General features: G+C 53.1%; 1 protein-coding gene across 1 annotated transcript in view; it reads right to left on the reverse strand.

Annotated features, from left to right (window-relative positions):
* LOC114665777 (CUB and sushi domain-containing protein 1-like) overlaps positions 1-21,859 on the reverse strand; it is a 299,098-nt gene that overhangs the window by 37,300 nt on the left and 239,939 nt on the right. Inside the window, exons 37-51 of the mRNA XM_051919387.1 lie at positions 21,483-21,587; positions 14,942-15,060; positions 13,506-13,575; positions 12,724-12,840; positions 11,993-12,202; positions 10,906-11,094; positions 10,425-10,602; positions 8,492-8,637; positions 8,235-8,315; positions 7,900-8,013; positions 7,594-7,782; positions 7,375-7,521; positions 6,275-6,463; positions 4,823-5,008; positions 926-1,120 (exon numbers count right to left, since the gene is read on the reverse strand). Of these exons, the coding sequence (XP_051775347.1) occupies positions 926-1,120; positions 4,823-5,008; positions 6,275-6,463; positions 7,375-7,521; positions 7,594-7,782; positions 7,900-8,013; positions 8,235-8,315; positions 8,492-8,637; positions 10,425-10,602; positions 10,906-11,094; positions 11,993-12,202; positions 12,724-12,840; positions 13,506-13,575; positions 14,942-15,060; positions 21,483-21,587 (2,235 nt within the window). The remainder of the gene's footprint in view (positions 1-925; positions 1,121-4,822; positions 5,009-6,274; positions 6,464-7,374; positions 7,522-7,593; positions 7,783-7,899; positions 8,014-8,234; positions 8,316-8,491; positions 8,638-10,424; positions 10,603-10,905; positions 11,095-11,992; positions 12,203-12,723; positions 12,841-13,505; positions 13,576-14,941; positions 15,061-21,482; positions 21,588-21,859) is intronic.

Raw genomic sequence — 21,859 nt, forward strand, 5'->3', positions numbered from 1 at the left:
TTTTGGATTTGTTGTGATAATTATATATCATAATAATAATAATAATGTTATTGATCTCATTGTAAAAAGTGTCCTTGTCCTTGCTTTGATGGCCGCTCCCTTTACACTGCTGGGCCTGTGCAGGACGTCAGCCTGCCGCTTAAGTTTGGGCTCAGACCCGTGTGGCAGTGCAGCTCAGCTTTGTGCTCTGTGAGGTCTGAGGTGGCTTGTGTGGTGTGGGGGTCCATCTCTGGCTTTTGTTTTGTCCTTTTGATGTCACCTGTCCTTGTGACTATGACTATTATTGTTTATGACTGAGCTCTGAGTGTAGTGGGCTTTGTTAACAGGGTGGTCCCTGTGTTGTTTATATTGCGCCAGAGGGGTGGGGCCAAGCGGCACTATGGCAGAGGCCCTGCCCCCATGGCACGTGTAATGGCAGCTTTGGGCTCCTGCTCTGCTATGCTGTCTTTTACATTTGGACCTTCGTGATTGGGTTTCCTGTGCTTGGACTTCTCGTTTACGTCATCAGATGGATTCTGACCTTTCTGTTTCCTTTCTATTTCTCTCCTCCTTTGTTCATTTCTCTTTTTCTTACTACACCTTTGTGAATTAAAGACACTTTCCGATATTTTAACAGTTGTCCCCCCATCTCTCTTGTACTTTAAAGCCTTTTGGGCCTGTGTAGGCCGTAAGCCTGCGCCTTGAGTTTGGGGCCGGGCTGCTTTTTCTTCAGCGTCGTCTGATTTGAAGTTTTTCACATTTTTGGAGGTTTGTGAGCTGCCAATTGAATTTTAGTTCCTTTTTTTTAGGGGGGGGGGGGGTCACAGCCCACCTTATAAATTATAACAACAGGAGTACAACAATGCAACATTTTGATTCTGGCCCTGTCCTTCATTTTTAACATTTAATTGTAGCCTTTACAAGAAATTCAAACAGCAGGAGTTACCTTTGCAAGTGGGCTTCCCTTCGCCCGCACTCCACGTCCCATTCGGTAGACATTTTGTAATCCGGCGACCTTCGAGGAAATATCCAGGACTGCAGCTGAGCAGCAGCTGAGCTCCAAACTCATTTGGTGCCCCGAATGTCAGATGCCAGACCAGGTGCTCCATCAGGGTGCTCTCAATACTGGGGCAGCGGACCGCTGGGGAAGAGAAACAGGAAAAGGGTCACCACGGGGGCCACTCAAGCGACTGGTGCACCTGCCCCCCCCCCGTCAGCCGCCTCTGCCACTAAGCGATGACATCGGGCTTTGAGGGGCCACCATGTGCTCATGCGTCTGTGTGGAGACTTTGTCCTCAGGTTTGTGCTGTCACACTGCGCTGTATGACGTCACCTTGAACACGTCCGTCGTGTCACCTTTAGCCTTTGGTGGCCTCAGCTTCCTCTATAGGCATGAAATGAGGACACTCATCTGGGTTTGAATGTTTGGTAGGCACACCACTGAGAGTGACAGGACAAGATGCCACAAGAGTTTTGGGTGGTGGTAGGCCATGAAGTTGGGGGGCGTCACAGGGGCCCCCTAGGGACAATTGAGCAGAATACAAATACAGGCCTTTATCACAAGGGGGTCCAAAGCCATGACAGATCTTCTATCACGACAAGGGTGTCCCATCCAGATTGGCTACAATATTTTCTGGGGACCCCCGTGTCCCCAAGGTGGTCCTGAATCAGCCTAGCTGCTCTTTTCTGGACTTTCTGGAGTGCTGCTTTATCTTTGTTATCTTTTTCTAACATGGAGCTGTGGCCTCAGTACCTTCATCGTGACTTCCACTAATCAGTAGCAGGTGGGGTCCGCCCTGCTAATTCCCTTTAGAACCCGCTCATCTCCGTCTGTTGAATATCTAAAGGCTCGGCTCCTCAGTTGCTCTCCATGGTCCTGATTCGGCCCGGTTGTGCTGCTCTGTTCTTCTACTGGCGCCGATTTGTAGTTGTGGGAGATCATAGGAGCACTGGAGGAGGAGGAGGAGGCCCTGCGGTTTGGTCATACGGTGCACAAGTGAGGCCACACTTGGAGTCTTGGGGGTCTTAAATGTCAGTTTACGTATTAAAGCGGAGCTCTCGAGAGTCCAGCGGAGAGCAGATGGGCTCATTCAGGACCACGGAGAGTGACCAGCGCTGATGGAGATAAAGAGGAGACCCCAGTGAGGTGCCTAAATGAGGACTTCGACTTCGTGGGGCTTCTTCTGATGCTGTGAGTGCCACCCTCTGTACTGGCCTCCATTTTACTTCACAGTGGCTGAGTTGGAGACTTCAGTGTAACCTCAGCAGGTTTGTCTTCACACAGAGAGATTTGGTGGTCCAGTAGCGTGGAGAACTTTAGGGTCCGTCCCAGCTTGGAGTTGAATTTGTGTTCTGCTGCTGGCGTCGTGGGTGGGTCCGGATTGTTCAGAACTGATTTTATGGCAGTACCAAAGGAGTGAGTGGGCTCAGGGTTAGTGTTAGATGGTCAGGGGGTTCCTTGTGCTTTCTCACTCTCCTCAAAACGAAGACCTGATGCCACCCCTGAGCTTCTCTCATCACTAATGCTGAGTCTCCATCCATCCATCCATCCATCCATCCATTTTCCAACCCGCTGAATCTGAACACAGGGTCACGGGGGTCTGCTGGAGCCAATCCCAGACAACACAGGGTGCAAGGCAGGAACCAATCCTGGGCAGGGTGCCAACCCACCGCAGGACACACACAAACACACACACACACCAAGCACACACTAGGGCCAATTTAGAATCACCAATCCACCTAACCTGCATGTCTCTGGACTGTGGGAGGAAACCCACGCAGACACGGGGAGAACATGCAAACTCCACGCAGGGAGAACCCGGGAAGTGAACCCAGGTCTCCAGTCTCCCAACTGCGAGGCAGCAGCGCCACTGTGCCACTGTGCCACCCATCCGAGTCTCCATGATTTCTAAAACCTTTCCAACCCCCACTGTGAATGCCTATGTGACAGGGTCTAACTCGGTCCACTCGTTTAAATCAAACGTCGATTTGCCCCCCTGGATTCTGTGCTGGCCCACCTAATATTAGATATTAGCCAATGCCCCGCTTTAGTGAGGGATCTGATTCGGACAAGGGGGCACACGGTGGTGGTCCCCAGCAGGTGAGCCCATCTTCCCACCCTTATGGTGCATCATGTAACATGTCGTGTTCCTCGTGGGGGTCACCGTATGAGGACAGTGATGTGCCCGCCATCCGCCCCTCTTCTAGCTGGGATGTACCATGGAGTTCAAAGGAGACAAACGGGAAAAACAAGAAAGGAAAGGAAAAGGAGCGAGAAGACGGGAATCCTGCCTCGTTGTGGATGGCAGCTGCCGGAGCTCAGCCTCGTCTAAGCAGAGCGCCTGAGATGCGTCGGGGGGGGGCACGGGGGGGCGGATGCTTTAAACGCCCAGCAATCAAACAGCATTTAAGGAGAAACTATAAAAAGCGTGTTAATCAAGACAGGATCTGAGCGCGTGCGAGTGTCAAGACGATGATCCGGAGGCGCAGAACGCTCATTAAGATGTTGGAGTTCCCAGAGATCCACAAACCATCTGCTCCTTATTAGCTCTTTGTTTCTGGCAGAAGGTAACAAAGCCGTAATCGTCCAATTTAGGCTTAAGTGCAATTAGGCCAATTAGGCGCACCAAAGCACCTCCTGTTAAAGAGTCCAAATGGAGACGGCACCCGGTGCGGGTGAGACCCTCCGGCTGACCCCCGAGCGACAGTTCAAATCTGGGCCTCCCTTTAGGGGAGTGTTCTGAGTGGTCCCGCGTCACACGCTGGGGCTTTGTGGCCACCCGTGTCCCCTTCCTGGAAGGGCGCAGTTGCAGGTCCCGGCCAGCAGAGGGCCAACCGTCCTGATGGGACACACAACAGAATCCGACTTGGGGGGTCATGGAGGGGTCCCGGAGCAGAGCCCCCCGCTCTTATATCTGCAAAATGAAAGGCACCAGCGGCGTGTGAGTCCCTCCAATGAGGGGACATCATTTGTGAAAATGCGCGGCTTACTCACGTCACTCCAAACTTTCCGATGAAATCCCGCTAATCCAAACTTTGTGCCGGGCAGACTTCAGCGGGGATCACAGCCAATCCCCTTAAGCTCTGTTAAGACGCGCTCGTTCCTCAAGAACTTCTTCATACGTCAAAGGCTCACCAAAGTACAGGTGGGCTGATTTAACCCTGTGAGAGTGTGCCCGCTGCTGTGAGAGTGTGCCCAGTGTGCCCCCGAGTTTTAGCATTTCACTTACTAATCAGATCATCTTTCAACATCGCCGACCTGTGCTCAGCCTCGCCAACCGTGTGGAAAATCAACTGCCCCCCACGCATGAAGACACCCCCCCCACCGGGCACAGGAAGACCAAAGGGGCAGGACAAGAATGTCACTCAAGAGATGGCACAGCAGCCAAGTGCTGGGACTGGCAGACACATAGAAGTTCATCATCAGGAGCGTCCACCACATGTCAACATATTTATACTGGAACTACTGGGGATGTCACGGTGATGACAGCAGGCATGTGACGATATGCCAGCAGCATTTAGTGGAGTGACCCAAGACATGGTGACGAGAGAAAACAAGACCAAATGTGATGGAAAATCCCCAAAGGAGACAAAAAAGAGTGAAATAACACCAGGGGGCATCGTGCCCACCTGCCTGCCCACTCCTTTCTTCTGGCCAAACAGATGTGTGGCCTGAGGAGACTCGACACAAGTTGTCTGTGTGTGTGTGTGTTCATGTTGGTGGCATGTCATTATTACCCCTGTGAGGACACACAAAATCATGAGAACTTAGGAGGACCCCTAGTCAGGTGGATGCCCACCCCAGCTGATGCCCTTCCCACCCACCTGCACATTCAGAACTTACGTGTGCAGCGCAGTGGGTGCCCTTTGTTACTCCAGATGCCATCTTCCTGGCACACCACAGTGGCCGAATCACCCCCAGCCAGGTGGTAGCCTTCGTCACACTGGTACTGAACCCTGCTGCCCACGGTGTATTGATTGCCATAGAAGGTGCCATTGCCTAAAGGCTCAGGAATGCCACAGGATATGGCTGAAGGAGAAAAGAAGAACAAGGAGAAGGTGTCAGAGTCTCAACTCAGCTGCCCTGGCAGAGGACATCGGGAGTGAGAAGGCCAGTAGGGGGCAGACATCACATGACCTGATAGTGCCCGCCTGCCCCGTGTCACTCCGGAGGTAAGGGACAGAAAGTCCACTGTCAAATGAGCTGTAAGGCTGGCTGCCCACGATGGTGCCACTTAGTCACTCCTAACGATGACATTTAAGCTGGAGGATGCTGGCTTTTCTAAGGACCACCTGCCACTCCTTTTGACTGTTTGGTAAGATTGGCTTATTACCCAGGAATTAACAACTGGCACACGGGTGGCACCATCTCTGCCACTGATAACGGAGAACTTCTCAGGTGTCCTCTCAGCCTCTTGCTGTTTCCAGTGTTGAAATTCAAATAAATCAAGGAAAAGCTGTGTCATCCATGAAATGACATCTCACCAGAATATAGTGCATTGCATTTTTCATTCCAACAGGTGGCGCATCACAAACATTAACACTGCTTTTATGAACCCCCCCCTACTAAATGTCACATAACAGGGACACGTGTTAACGCGGAGGTCCACACTTATTAATGAGACTTCAGCCCAGCAGAGCAGGGACTCACAGCCTGGGGACTGGCACCGCCTGACGAGACCTGCTGATTGGCCGAGCTTGTTGCATCTCTGTTTGTTACTCGTGTCTCTTGAAATGTAATCAATACAAGAACAACCTGGCCAGGGATGGAATGGGGGGTCCGAGTCCAAGGGGGGCCAAGTATCTCTGCTGCTGCCATCCCATCCAAGGGCCGTGCCAGGCTGAGTCAGAGCAGAGAATATTCTAAGATGGAGAGCCAGCCCCTGGCAGACCACCTGTTCAGTGTTCCGGTGGTCCCGGTGGTCCCGGTGCTTGTAACTGCAAATGCTGAGTTTATCAGTGGGACCGTCTCTCCCACCCGCCCCGCTGCTCCGATCCTCTCGTTTGGCTCACTGATGTAACCACAAAAGCAGGCTGGTGAGAGCCATCATACAAGGGGGGCTAGAGGTGGGACGTGGGGCACTCGGCTCAGGCCTACGTGGTAAACCTGGTACGACTGAAGGAGGAATGACGGTCAACCAGGGACCCCCAAGACCAAACAGCGCCAAACCCAAAGTCAGCTGAGTGACGTCACCAGACTGATGCCAGCCCGGGCCCCACCCTCAAGATGGCAGGGTGCAGTTCAGAAAAGTGGGACACCCCCTCACCAGACCCCACCCCACAGAACCCGGCCTACCTTGGCAGAGCGGCGCGGCGGCGTCCCAGCCGTACAGCCCGTTGCTGTGGAGTCTGCAGGTGGCGTTGCTCCTTCCCACCATCCTGTACCCCGCGTTGCAGAAGTAAGACACCCTGCTGCCCGGCAGACCCCCGGTTTTGTTCAGCACTCCGCCATTCTTGACGTCACCATTCACACTGCAGTACGCGGCTGAATGGGGACATAAAAGAGGCAGAGACTCGGTGAAGATGGAGAGCACGTAGTGACGCGATGACATCACGTGTGTCACGTCACAGTGACCCCAAGTGTCATGCCAGGGCGTGACCCACAGAATCAGCAGTGCGCCATGACACTCCGTCACTGGGGCAAAGCCTGACCCTGAAGATGAGCGGCCACCTCCACTGCTGTCACCATGGGGCACTCACTCCCTCCTGGTGCCATTCTTGTTTATGACAGGGTCCCATGGCCACCTGGACCTTTTGATTTGTGCCTTTTGTGTTGCCGGTTTGCTTCTTTCGGGACCACCGGCTTTGGCCCCCTTCTTTCCTGACATTCTTCTTGGCTCAGGAGGCTCTCAGCGTCCATAACTGCCTTCTGCTCCTGGCCACTAGGGGGCCCCACAGATTTGCTCAGCTTCATCCCAGCAGCCCCGCAGACGAGTCATTGCCCTGAGTTTTAAGGATGAGCAGGAGGCAGCTAATCCACTGATGGCTTCGGAAACCCGGGGGGCCGCATCTGTGCACACTTCCCCTAAGCTGTGGTGGGGAAGACTGCCAAGCAAACAAAGGAGCCATGGGAATCGAGCAGATGCCACTGTGACGAAGCGAAGGCTGAAAACGCAAACCTCGTCTGAGCGCTCAATGTCCGTCATGGGCACCGTGACGTAGCGAGGGTCCTGCTGGGTCGTCACCAGCTTTGACCTGTCAGACAGCATGCTGGGGGCTAACAGGTGTTACCGGCACAGGGTCTAAATGTGGGGCACCAATCAGGAATGAGCCTTTCAGTCCGCTTTGCCCAAATGTCCGTGACCCGCCCGCACACCAGCATGGCACTTCCACATGTCTGACCCTTGGATCTCGCCTTGGACTAAACGCGTTACCAGTTTAGAGAGGGACGCTCACCAGAATAGCGGATCTTGAAGCCTTTCTTGCTGGTCGCGTGGTCTGTGGACCACCGCAGGAACAGCTGGTTGGTCTTGCTGGTGAAGTTCAGTTGCGCCGTGTGATTTCCGCTCAGGGCAACCAACAGCGGGCTTTGGCCGGAGGGACCTGCGGGACAAACGGACGTCAGGCTCCTTCACCGCCCGTCTCCATGAAGCCCCCAACCCTCACCCGACTCACCATCAAAGATCTCCAGCTCGTCAAACTGCTTCTCGCTTTGGAACATCTCCACGTAAACGGAGACGTTGTGCCCCGGCTGTACCCTCACCGTCCAGGAGCAGGTCTGAGAGTTCAGGTAGGCACCCGGGTAGTTGGGGCTGAGGATGACGCCGGAGGACTCCATGCGGACTTCATTGGCGGGACACTGAGCTGGAACAAAGAGGACAAGGACAGCTGAGCCCCTGAATGGTGCCGAGCCAGGGTGCCCCACAACTGCCCAACATCTGCCAGCTCTGCCCGCTTGGTGTCTTCATGCTGGACGCTTACCTTCACAAGATGGTGCCAGCCCTTCAAACTGTAAATGTGAGCCCAGCTGGCATGTGATCTGGTCGGTACCCACTAGAGTAAACCCTGGATGGCACTGATACTTCACCACGTCCCCTGAATTGAAACAAACCAGGAAAGGCATGAGGGGGACGGGGGGGTCCAGAAGATCGAAAACGGACAGCAAGTGCTTCTCGAATGGAGAGGAAAAAACAAACAGAATGTGGGACAAGAGAAGGAGAGGAGAAACACCCAAAATGGCAGCAGGGCTCGAAAGACCACCAGGCAGAGCGTCACCACCCTGGTGGGCTCCACCACACACTCAACCAGAAACTGACCGATTTCATAGTCATCGTCCTCGGCGAAGATGTCAGCCTGCGGGACGGCTGCTGGCGCCTGACACTTTTTAAGACGATAAGCTAAAACAAAGAAGAAGAGGAAGATGAGTGGCGAGGGTGCATATAGCGCCTTTCACAACAAGCTAAGGCATGCAACAGACGCCAAAGGTCCGCGGAGTCTTGACGGACATCCCCAACAGCTGCAGCTCCGAGTCCAGTGGACTCTGTGAAGCTCAGCGGTCCCAGCAGGTACTCACCGTGAAAATTAAGGACGAAGAGCCCACCTGTCGAAAAGTCGCTGTGGAACTTGATGAGCACCTGATTGGAGGAGCTGTACGCCGTCTCCAGGGCCGTGTTCCCGCTGAAGACCCCCAGCTGTGGGTACGTCTGGTCCGGGCCATCCCTTGAATCAAAGGAGAGAAGGCAGTCAAACATCCGAGTGGGCAAAGACCCCTAGGAGCCTGGGGTCCCATCGTGGGTCACCCTCAGATTGTCACCTTTATCGTTGTTTTTGAACTTTTCAGTTGTCCCAATCACCGTGATGTGACGTTTATGTCTATTTGGGGACGTTTCACTGTCTTTGCCTGAGAAGGGACAAATAATCTGCATTTTACTGCAGCTTTGTTTTGTTTATTATGGGATGCCCCCCCATATTCCGTTGTTAGCATTGCTCGTTGCCATGACAATCGCACTCAGAATTTTTGGAAGTGCTCTATGTCATCGGTGCGGCTATATTGTCCCGAAGGAGTCAGGTGTTCGAATTATAGCGCCTTTCGACCAGGTCTTCTATTCACTGGGGGGTCCGGGCGGCACCCGATTCTTCTTCTGGTGCGAAGTCTCCTCTTTGAGTTTGCTAACGTATTTCATCCGCTTTTCTTACCGTCATTTTGGCTTCTCGCGACTGGCTAATGACACGAGGGATTCACAAGGCCATGAGGAGGCCGTCCGAGTTTACGGATGGCAAACCCTCTTTGTCAGACCTCCAGTAACTGCTCAGGTCTCTTCTGATTTTTGACTTGGCCTTCGGCCTTTGGTAGGAGTCGCTACAATCAGTTTACCCGAGATGAGCGTCCCAGGAGTGACCACGAGCAAATCGTTGTTTGGTTTGGCTCTGCGGCCCCTCGACTTTTGTCTTTGACCCTCACCGTTTTTGGGTCCTGACGGTCAGTCGTTTAATGTCCACCTCTGCTCCGTCCTCACCTTCCAGTGTCTTCCACAAGTCCAAGCAGGTGTCCTGCCATCAGGTGGTATGCATGGTAGACCACCGGGGCCAGTAGGGATGACAGATTGTGACACCAAAGTCACAAAGGAAAATCGACACGAGAGCAGAGGGGTAAAAAGAAAAAAGCTCAACATAATTCTGGAACGGTCGATTTGTGGCCACACCCCCTAGAAACCAACTGTCACATCCTAGCAACGGTGTAACAAAATGGCCGCACTGGTGGTGACGTGGCGGAGTGCAGATAGGATGACATTCACGGGTGCTTTCGTATTCTCTGAACTCCACGACTGCTTTGTCTTTGATTTTCTGTCTTTTGTATTGAGAGTCCCCCCTGTGTTTTGTTAAATTATTGTTGCGTTTTCTTTTTGCTCACATTTGATTTATTGCCATTTGGAAATATTTTGCAAAGCCATTTGGTTCTTCTAGCAGGCAGCTCCAATTTGGGGTGCGGTTGCTAGGATGCGGTGCCCCGTTGCTAGGGGTGTGTCCCCAGGGGTCATGACCCATCGTAGTGGATCACCAAGGTGTTTCCCTGACTTGTTTTTATGTGTTTGCTCATTTCGACTGTTTGCATGTTTACATAATTTAACAGAGGGATTTGTGGGTGGTACGCCAGGAGGCGGGGCCATGCTGCTGGGACCACCCTCTGGCTATCGAGGGGGCCTCAGCAGCGGGTCATTGGGTTTGTGTTGGGCTTGCGGAGAGTTTTGCTTCTTCCTTTCTTTCATTTTGCTTTTGCCTTCTGGCTGCTCATTTGGGGGTCCTCATTTTTTGCTCTCAGATGGGGGGCTGGCCAGTTTGGGGTGACAGGCTGGTGGAGGTCCCGGCCAGCTTTGAGCCCCCCACACCCCCCTCCCCGTTTCAATGTTGGAGTCTCCTGAATTCAACACCAGAGTGTGAAGGACCTGCTGTGATCTAAGATGGTGGGCGCTGGGGTCCAGTGCCCCCCGCGCCCCCATTGGCCTTACCACACGGCGATGTAGTCGTTGACCGGCTCGGTCTGCAGCAGCGTGAAGTTGATGTAAACCCCGTGACCGTGGGGTACGCTGATCTGCCAGGTGCAGTCCTTGGAGTTGGGGTACTCGTTAGGAAATCCCGGCGAGTAGATGGTGCCGTTGCGGGCAGAGATGTTAAATCCACAGGGCGCTGAGGAGAGAGGAGGAGGAAGAGGAGGAGAGGGAGATGAGAGAAGGAGTGAGGAGAGATCCCCCCAGGCCAGGAGTTGCACAAAGAGGGTACACAAACACCAGAAAAGAAAGACGGGCACTGGGTGGGTAAATGGGCATTCTGGGTGAGGACCGGGCCTGAGCCTGTCAGTGGTCACAGAACCAAAGAAGGGGCAACTCTGGTCTATCTGTTTATCATATAGCGCCTTTCACCTGTCTAGCCGTCTGTTATATGGCGCCTTTCACACCTGTCAGTGCTTCACCTCTCTCTGCCCACACTCACCTTCACATTTGGGCACAGGATGATTCCACTTGCGGTTGACGCCGTGTTGGCACGTGAGGACCGGGTGCCCGAGCAGCACATACCCCGGGTAGCACTCAAACGAGATGGACTGGCCCACGTTGAAGTCCGAGTTGACGACGTAACCGTTGGGGAAGGGATTGGGGTCCGGACAGTTCTGTAGCTCATAGGCTGAGAATAAAAGACAAAGAATGAGCGTCACGTGAGAAGACCACCTCTGAAGGTCTGCTCCTTCTTCCCTAAACGAGCTCCTGCACCCCCTTATATTGCGGACCTTAAGCTGTGGGGTCTCAGCAACATCCACATGGTAATAAGGGAGTAAGGCACTCGATAAAAACGAAAAACTCGAGATGTCAATCAAGCGAGTAGCCTCTGGGGGGCCCTGCTGCCCCCCGCCCCCCCCCAACCTCCGCCAGGTCAAAGCCCCACAGCAGTAAAATCAAATGAATGCTTCGTAGTCCCCCAGTTACGGACTGGTGGTCTGCCATTTCACTCGTGTTGCTGAGGTAGACAAAGCCTGACACCCCTGAAAAGGTGAAGAGCTGCTGCCTTAGGAGACCCCACAAAGTGGAGACGAGTGATGACCACAAGGGGCCACCCTGACCCGCAAGGTCACCCTGGTGGTCCGTCGCTTGTTCGCAGGAAGACCCTCAGGAGTTCAGTGGAATTCTTCTGTTTGTGGTTTGATGTGGTAGGACCGCTGGGGGGGATGCAGTGGGCAGCTGGTTGGCTGCGGTCACTTCATCTCACCGTGGCTGATCCACCTGACTGCAGTGCCATCCCAAGGTGCTCTCCAGCAGATGGACTCGGGGTCTCTCAGGGCCACAGTGTGGACAAACTTGGAGTCAATGCAGAGACTCCCAGCTATTGCCCCTCCATGCTCCCAAACATCACTTCAAGGCCATGAGGTCCTACCAGCTGGAGTGACTGAGTGCCCCAAGCAGAGGACATCAACGCACATGTCTGCGTGTGTCTTCTTTGGCTGAGTGCCCTGCTTTGGTGACGTCAGGAGAGGTGCCGACTCTCTCAGGTGTGACACGGACGGGTGAGTCGGGAGGTCCTGACTTACCTTGATAGATCAGCTTGAACCCCTGTCTGTTCTCCGAGTGGTCGCTGTAAAAGTGGATCACCGTTTCGTGGGTTGTACTCAGTAAGGAGGGGGGCAGGTCGGAGCCACTGAACTGACCAATCACAGAGCTGCTGGGGTGTGGCCCATTGCGGATTTCCAGGAAGTCGTGGTTGGCTTCAGAGGAGAAGTTCAGGAACTGAATGTGAGCACCTGAGGAGAAGAGAGAGACGCATTACTTCACTCTGTGTGTGTGTGTGTGTCAGGGGGGACCACCCAAAGGTGTTTAACGTGTCTAATGCTTGAGTCAAGGGACACACTCATTAGCTATCAGCAATCTTGAATCTCCAACGGAGAGGGGTTATGTGACCACTTGAAGAAGGTTACAACTTCAAGAGAAAGTCAACGGTGAACTCCATTTGGTGACATCTTTGTTAGTTTTGAAGTTTGACTCATCAGAGTTGCTTTAGGTGGTCTGTCATTATTGATGTTTGTAGAGAAAACAAAGATGTGCCCCCCTTGAGAACCTGCCGTAGGTGGGCTCTGAGTGGCAGAACTTCAGGTGAGAAGCTCCAGCTCCATTGTGATGACATATCGACTTGCAGCAGCTCCACCCGGTGTTCATATAGCGCCTCGCAGTCATCTGCAGCACGTTGGCTGTGAGCATTCACCCCCCCCCCCCCCACATGTGGGCAGTGCAGGCCTAAACACCCAACAGCGAGGCCCAGGCCTACCGTAGCCTATGGGCAGCAGGATCCTCCATGTGCAGTCCAGGTTGCTGGGGTAATTCCCGGGAAATCCAGGGCTGAGGATGACTCCGCTGACACTCACCAGGGTGCCACCGCACTTCGCTGTAAGAGAAAACAAAAGCAGGGAGCGAATGTGAAATCATCAGGAGCCGAGGTGACCACCGGTTCAAAGCACAGCAAGCAAAAGCAAATGTGCAACTGGCGGGACGTCACAGGTGGGCACCGACGACACACAGTGCCAACTTGGCATCCACGTGACTTCATCCTGTCTGACCTGAGTGGTGACAGCTCAGAGGACGAGAGGGTGGGAGAAATGGGGGGCTGCTCTGGAAGGCCCTGACTTAGCTTACTTTGATTGGCTTTGCTCCTGCATGTGGCGCCTAGGGAGGCAGGACCACCTGATTGGGCACCTAGGGTCCTGCCTCGCATTTAGGGCCTCTTGTCTACTTATCTCTTTTGTTTTCCTGATGAATGTTTTGTTATTTGTCCCTTGGGTCATGTGCCCTACCTGTCGCACCTAGGGGGCGGGGCCTCCACATGACCTGCACGAGACCTCTGATGTGCGGAGCTGTGAGCTTCCAGAGAGGCCGCCAAGCTCAGAATCATAAAGGTGTCATCTTCTGGGTGTGCTGGTGATGCCACGGGCCGTCACTTGTCTCTCGTGTCAGCGTGACGACAAAATATAACTGAGGTCTACCTACGCTGAGCGGAAGCAAACACAAGCAGGCAAAGCACAGCAAAGCAGACCACCGGCCGAGTTGTCCTACCGATGCAGAGAGGAGGCGGGTAATTCCAGCGCCGAACCGTTCCAGGCATACAGGAGATGTGGGAGTGGCCCTGGAAAAGAGGAGGAGTTACAATAAGTGGCGGGACGGGTGGCACTGCACATCAGACCCACACAAGAGAAGTTTGGTGTCCCACCCATCTGTCTGTCTGCCTGTGGCACTTGGACAGGTGACAGCCACTTGTGCAGCTTGTGCCACGAGGACATCGGTCCAAAGGGTCTCCCATAAATGCCATCTCACAAGGTCTTGGCATGTGGGGAAGGCCATCCTGTCAGCAGACCAGCAGGCAGCCATGTGGGGGTCCCAAGTGTCGGAGCCCCCCACTACATCTGCGTTAACTTTATCGCTAATGGGTGAGCTTCCTCGGAGCGCCACCTTCAGATCTTTCGTTAATTCACAGCCCATGAAAACTGAAGCAGCACCTTGCATCTTCACAGTCCACGTCCCCTCGGACCCCCCTGTTTTATTAACAATGAGCCCCTTTTCTCTTGTCTTCACATCGTTTTGGTTTTATTTAGCTTGTTTTGTTTTGTCCTTCTGGTCACATGACCAATATGCTCAGCAGAGGGGGCGGGGCCACCTGACACTGCAGCCGTAAAGAGCAGTCCATGATTGGCCGCTTCGTTGCCGTAGGTACCACCTGTGACTTGCCACTCCCCCCCTCTTTGGAGCATTTGAGGGCCCGTCGCTGCTCTTAAGGTTCAGGATTTGCTTTGGGTAACAAATCAGTTTTTGTGCCCCTTTTGTTAAACAAACCTCTAAATGTAAATGAGCACGTCACATGGGCCAGGGGTTTGCTGGTTTCCTCTCTCTTGTCGCCAGGTTTTCTTTTCTGCTGAGCCTCAGCAGGACTCCTGAGTTTGCGGCACTGCGTTTCTTGAGTTTCTGGAGCCCGGCAGTGCCACCACCCGTGTCACCCACACAGGAGTCACCAGGGAAAGTACATTCAGCTGGCATCAGAGGTAAGACGGGTCAAAAAACGGACAAACAAGAATTTAATGGAGAAAAAAAAAACAAAACAACATGGAAATGAAGCCCCTCTGCCATCAAGCGAAGCCAGAAATCAAAGTGAGGGGCAAAACTCAAGTGACACAAATCAAAGTCCCCTTAGAGGTCCACAAAACCTGGATGACACGAGACCCCTGAGAACACAGGACCCCCAGTAACCAGGATCATGAAAATGACAGTGCATAGAAGGCCCACTTTGTAACTGACCCTCATAAAGCTCCTCAGACCTCAGATGGCAGACATGACGGTCTCTGCACATCTTGGCAGTGTCGTGTGGTGATGGCACAATGCAGCACTGCTCTGTGGATGACCTGGTGAAGCCCCCAGGGCCCACCACTCTCCCAGGGAGGCCTTGATGGACTAAGTGGTCTCCCCTCGGACTCCCATGAGGCCGTCACCCCACGTCTTACCTGTAACACGTATCCCGGCTCGCAGCTGAAGGACACCACGTCGTTCACCATGTAGCGGTCGCCGGACTTGACTCCATTGCTGGGCACCAAAGGCTCAGGACAGGTGGTGAGCCCCACAGCTAGACAACAAGAAGAAGACACAGGAGGTTAGCGTGGCCAGCAGGGGGCGCCAGAGTGATCCCAACCTTTTAGGGAGAGTCAGGCATTTCATCTTTGAACCCCCCCAGCCCCCCCCCCCCCCACCCACACCTGAGCCCCTCAGAGCTGTTTGGTGAGTATCTCATGACAGGGACTCAGCAAGACGACTCCATCAAGTGTCCCAATCGTCCCAAAAGTGGGGGCGCAGCAGGCCTACTCTGGTGGGTCCTGCTGAGGTTTGGGCTCTCAGTGCCCCTCATTCTGGCTGTGCTGAAGCTGGAAAGGAGACCCCCACCCTGCCAGGAGGCATCCATCTTGAGTCGAGCACAAGCGTGAGGTGAACGGCTGAGGGTCCGCCAGTGCAGCTGTCATGGGGCCAACCATTCAGTAGGAATCGCATACAGGGGACACCGCTGGGCTGCTGCCACCACCACTGTGTACATCACTGACATGCTCATGTGATGACAGAGGAAGGGCCTGTGACTGAGATGACTAAAATAGCCTGCTGATGTGGCTGAAGACCCCCGGTGGAAAGGAGCCGGACCCCACATCCCCAAAGCTCCCCCTCATTATATATGTAGAGCGCCTCCTCCTTCCTGATGTGCGGTGGCTTTCATAGTTCGGCTCCTAGACTTTCTTGTCCTTCATTTTCATGTCACTGTGCCAATGTCACATCTCTGTCCCCAGAGCTCCATCCTATATAGCGCCCTCCCTCACTCAGTTCTCTGTACCTCCACCTTCATAAGATACAGCAGCCCTCTCTGCCATGGGGGGCTCACATGCCATGTTATATAGCGCCTTTCCCCCTTGGTGACGCGATTCCTTCAGGTTTCAGTGCATACAGTCGAGTTTCCTCCTCCTTTATAGCGCCTTTCTGCCCTCACTCTCACCCCCCCGCTGCCCACCTCATTAGCACTCAGCCCGAGTCGCCACTTTCAGGATGAACTCGGCGTCGACACGACAGGCCTCTTCATCTTGTGAGCTCCACAAGGCTCCTTCATCGCCCGGAGCTTTTCGGCTTACTGTCACAGTTGTGGATTTATAGATTTTTAAAAGACTGGACGTCCGTTTGATGGCCCACCGCCTTCAGCTCCTGCCGCGTGGCACAGGGGAGCACAGAAGAGGCCGACGTCTGACATAAATATGCATGATCGCCGGTCAGAGGGGCTTCTGAAGCTCGACAGTAAGTGAAGGCTTAATACGAGGAGCCATCACCGCCATCGTGCCACACATCCACCAGTGAGGGGCGCCCCACTCAGCTGCTCCGCTGGGACCAGCTGGTCACTCAGGACTCAGGAAGACGGGCGCGGCAGGTGGCCCAAGGAACCAAGTGGCCTCGACTCACTCACTCAAGCAAGTGTTGGTCTTTGATTTGGACATCAAGGTGCAGGGCTGCTGGGGTGAAGACATGGGGGCTCATGGGGACCACCAAGGCACTGCTCCATGAAAACAGATACTGAGAGAGGCCTTCCATGGAGGGTCTCACCGGTCACCACACTGTCACACCAGGTCAGGTAAGGAAATGCACCTGAGACTCGTTCAGGGATGCCAAGCCCCTCGGTGAGACCCCAAGGCTACGAGATGTCATGCAGTGGTGCAATAAAGGAGATCAAGCGGACTGAAGGAAGGCTCAGCCGGTTGGCTTTAAATTAAGGAAACGACGGCCCCTCGTGGGTCAGCATCAGGCGTGGGTTTAGACGAGGGGATCGTGTGCCTCTGATGTGCACATTTATGCCACTGCCCGATCCGCTTCACAAAGGCCTGATGGGTCCAGCTGAGTTTGCACCTCACATGGAACTTAAAGGATAAGAAACACGTGGCGTGTTCATCTGAGGGGTCCGTCAGCTGAGCATATTGAGACCTTTATGAGTCTTCACTGCCAGCATAAGCCTGTCGTGCTCCTCGTGTGTCACACGGATCAGGCAGTGACAGGGACACTGACAGGGAGACCCCCCAGTTATAGAGCACTGATCCCTTCTGTTACAGGCTATGTGGGTCAATGAGATGGCAGCTCAGCAGATGCTGACTCAGAAGAAGGACTCGGAGTAGATGGTCACCTCAGGAAGGCGCAGTGACACAGTGGTTAGCCCGGCTACCTCACAGCTCAGGTCACTTTTTGGCAGAGCTGTAAAGACCACTTCAGAGGCCATCCCACCATTTTAAACCCCATTGATTCACTGAGTTCACAGAAAGTCCTAAATATTTCCGTGTTTTCTCTGAACTGAAGTTGGAACAAACTCGGTGAGCTTCCCTCAGCACCATGAAGGAGACGTCTGTGAGATTATTGACGTGCGTTTTGAAAAGACAGTAAAAGCAGAAGGTCAAGACTCCACAACACAAATGGAAAGTGATGAGGACAGGAGACTGAACACAATGAGGTGGTGTTAGACGTAGTGGCCACCAGGGGTCAGTGCTGGGCCACTGAGCTCTTTAATATCCATTAGGAATTTTAAAATATATAAAAACAAGCTGGACAAGACCAATGAGGGATGACAGATAATGTGGGATCAGCTGAGTCATCACAGAAGGACTCGGACAGAAATACAGGATTGTGGATAAGGGAGTTGAATGTAAGTAAATGTAAGGCAGGTCTGAACATCGAAGGTGTGCTCCTTATGTGAGGGACCAGGGAGTCACAGTGGACTCATCACCGTCTGCATGCAGATAGCCAACAGAAACCTTTAAAAAGGCACAAAGGATGTTAGCTTATATAGCGCCCCTCAGAGGATGTCATACTTCAGCTGTAGAAGACACTCACGGGGCCTCTTCTGGAGTACTGGGTGCAGTTTTGGTTTCCATTTCACAAAAATGACAGAGCAGAGCGAGAGAAAGTAATGGAGGAAGTGAAGGGCGGCGGGGCTGATTGAGGACCATGGACAGCAGCTGAGGAGCGATGGCTGAAAGGGACATCGAAATTAAAAGGAGTGTTTGAAATTATGAAAGGAATCAGTATGGTGGATCCAGGGGAGCCGCTATGGTGGAGTTTATACCTCAGCTGTATGACACACCAGTGAGCTCTCACCTGGAGGGCTGCGTGCACTTTGGGCTCCCATATCACAAAAAAGATGAAGCAGCGCCGGAGAAAGAAGAGAGAAAAGCAGCGAGGCTGACATCAGCACCATGGACAGCGAGAGACGAGCGGCTGGGCCAATTCAGCACCACGGACAGCGAGAGACGAGCGGCTGGGCCGATTCAGCACCACGGACAGCGAGAGACGAGCGGCTGGGGCGATTCAGCACCACGGAGAGCAGCTGAGCCGTTCAGTTCGGAAATGAAGAGAAGACGCGGCGGACGAGGTGTTCAAAATGGCGGGAGCACTGAGTCCAGTGGGCCTTGGCTGAAACATCTGAACACTCCTGGCTGTAATGGAGCTTGTGCTTATGTTGCCGTAGGTCACACACTAGCGAGGCCTCACCTTGCAGAACTGTGTGTGTTTGTGTCTCCATGTTACAAAACAGACAGAGCAGCTGACAAAAAGCAGTGAGTCTGACATCAGCACCATGGACAGCGACAGACAGGCCGCCATGGAGAGCAAGTGACCAGGGGAGGCTGAAGGTGCTGAAGGTGCAGAGGAGGCGACCTGAGCGAAGTGCTGAGTCAAAAGCACTGGTGACGTCCTTCCCAGACACACACACTTGTCAAAGACACACAGACGTTGGAGACTTGGTCTTCATCCGAAGAGGGCACAGACATGTGGAACAAATGAGCAGGCAGAGGGGTAGACTGGGGGACTTTGGGGACCTCCAGAGCTCAGCTTGATGTCATTTAGGAGACATGAGGTGAACTGGTGGGCTGGGGGGCTTTTATTTGGGTTAGACTTTCATAAGAGAGAAGTGGGAGGTCAAGGCCCAGAGTGTCACATTGATTTAAACAACAGGAACTCTCAACGGGGGGAAATCCAGAAATGCATGTTCTGATAACGGCCAAAATAAATAAACAAGCAAACAAATTAATCAATTAATTACTTGATTGATTAATTAATTAACTAAATAACTAACAAACTAATGAACGAATGAATGAATTAAACAATAAGTAGTCCCATTTGCATTTCTAGTAAAACAAATTTGGGCCCTCAGAAAACATTCAGCTGCCACCACCAACATCCGAGTGACAAAGCGAGTGACAAACGAGCTTCTGGAGACGCGAACATCTGCGGAGTCCCTGACTGAAGAGTGAAGTCCTTTTGTGTCTACGGAGCCCGCTGGCCGCATCCATTCATCATGTCAGTCAAACGGGCACAGAAACGTTGGTGAAGGACACGCTGAGGAGAAGGACGGCGGCTGCTTTTGTGGAGCCCATCTGAAGGAGACCACCTGCCACGCTTTTCTTTTCTTCCTTCACTCGTATCAAGGGTCCACTGGGGTCCCGAGGATGATCTAGAAGTGCCCACTTCACCTTGCTCTTGATTTTGCGTGTTATTCATTTCTTTGTTTCTAATCGTCAGGATGATTTTATGAGACGCAGGAGAAGAGACGTAAACAAGGGGGGGAGATGAGATGTGAGCCAAAGGTCCAAGTCGAGAAACAAGAGAAGACAATCAGAAGGAAGCAGAGAAAGAGAAGCCCCCTTCACTCTGCCAACTCGGATGGCACAGCACCCTGAGGGCTGAACTTTGAACCCATGACATGACCCCCATGACTCCACCCCCTAACAACAGCCAGACCAAGATGGCGACTCCCGTTGTCAAAATAAATTTTCTTAAGTGGAACAGCTCAGCAAATCAAACTTCTGATTCAAGAATCCAAATTGTGGGCAAAAAAAAAAAAAAGAAAGAAAGAAATAAACAGGCGTAGTGCCAGCGGGTCGCTTAGCAACCATAAACAACATGGCTGCTGGGCCTCCAGGTGAGAAAATGAACAGAATGAGAAGACGAGAATAAAGAGTCAAAGTGTAAAGAAGCACCAAAGACGGCGAATCGCACAACACGCCAAATGAAACGCAGAAAAAAAACGACGGGCACAACAAACACGGGGACGGACTTCAGGGTGGTCATCTGAGCCTCGATTTGGGGGGTTTAGAGGCCGAGGAGACCACCGGTCACTTGTCTTTACTCTCCTAAGGGATGTTAACACTTCCCCTGGGGGCGGGGCCATCCTGATGTCACACTCCGGAGCCCCGCCCCATACCCCCCCCCCCACCCCCCACGAGTCGGAGGTCCTTCATCTCCTGTGGGCTTTGCTGTTTATTGTCTTTGAGTTTTTGGGGATTTGTTTGCTGTGCTTCGCCTTTTGAGGGTCTCTGCTCACCCTGCTGAACTTGTCTTTGGACTTTCTGCTTATTGGAGAGAATCGTTCGGAAGTCCATTTGATACACGCCTGGGGTTTACGGTCCCCCCCTCCATGTTTTCATATATTTCTTGTTGTTTTTTGCCAGCTGCCATGTGTGTGCCCACTCCAGTTGAAGCCAGCGGGTGGCTTTAGGGGGGGCCTGGCTGAGTTCAGGTCAGAATCTGCTGGGCAGCCCAGGAAGGCTTCTGTCCCAAACCCGCCGGTTTTAGCCCACCTCACCTCATGCGGCCTCCAATTCATAACAAGGTGGAGGAGTTTAATGTGATTAGGGGTCCGAACAAAGCACAAAGGACCCCTTAAAGGTGGGGCCACAGCTTAAACAGCCTGCCCAGGCTAACTAACAGGGGTCCGGCCTAGCAGACCCCAAACAAGACGAGCTGGCAAAACAACAAGAAAAGTCCCGACATGAGGAAGGACCACCATAAACCTTCAGGGCAAACAAAAAACCTTTAAAAATAAAAAGAAAACGAGCAAAACGTTCAGAAAGTCAAAAAGTTAAAATCCACAAACCTGAAGATTCAATCGGGGGGGGGGACGAGAAACAAAGCAAGAAACACAAAAGTCACAACCACACCCTGAGCCGGGGGCGGAGCCAGAGTGATGACGTCAGCACGCCCCGCCCCCGGGGCTCCACCCACACCACAGTAAAAGGGACCAATGAGGGATGAAAGGAACAAAGTGACACGTGACATCAGCAGCATGTGACACAATGCTGAAACGACAAGGCCAGTGTCCAAAAGTGACCTCCGTACACCCACATCAAATGAGTGGCACCAGCTGGCATCAGGTCAGCTTCTGTGCCACTAGGGCTGCATTTGATGCCAACGTCTCTACTTGGAGATTCTGAATTTTAGACTCATGGATGGGCACCACAATGTGGGCATCCTGGTATTCTCCATTTGGCCACTACCTGATCACTCTGTAACTTGGCATGATTTTGTGATTTCCACACCCTCATGCCCACCACCAGGTGCCCACCACCATGCCACATTCAATAACCCTTAAAAGTGGCCCTTGTCCATCTGAACTCTGATGAGTGTCCAGTCACCTGAGACTTGGCAGCGATGCCCTTTGGTGGCCCACCCCACCCGCTGGCACACTGATGCCTTACTCACTCTTGTACTCGAGGTAGAAGCCAGCGGCCGACACGCTGATATCCGAGTGGAAGTGAAGGCACAGCTGATTGGAGGTGCTGTTCAGCAGGGCAGGCGCCGTCGTCCCTGAAAGAGAAGTCAGAAGTCATGAGGGCAGGCATCGAGGTCAGAGTGGCACTCACACAGATACAGAAAGAGACAAGTGGTGCCAAATAGAGATGCTGGCACTGGCACACAGGGACAACAGGAGTACAATGAGATCTTCCAAAGCTGTTTATCTGGGGCAGGGCAGCTGCAGCCTGTGCCAACAGTCAACAGGCACAAGGCAGGAATGACACCTGGACAGGAGGCCGATTTTGCAGTGCCCATCCCGCTGACCCGCATGTCGTTGGACTGTT

This window comes from Erpetoichthys calabaricus, chromosome 15, assembly GCF_900747795.2.
Source record: "Erpetoichthys calabaricus chromosome 15, fErpCal1.3, whole genome shotgun sequence".
Lineage (NCBI taxonomy): Eukaryota > Metazoa > Chordata > Cladistia > Polypteriformes > Polypteridae > Erpetoichthys > Erpetoichthys calabaricus.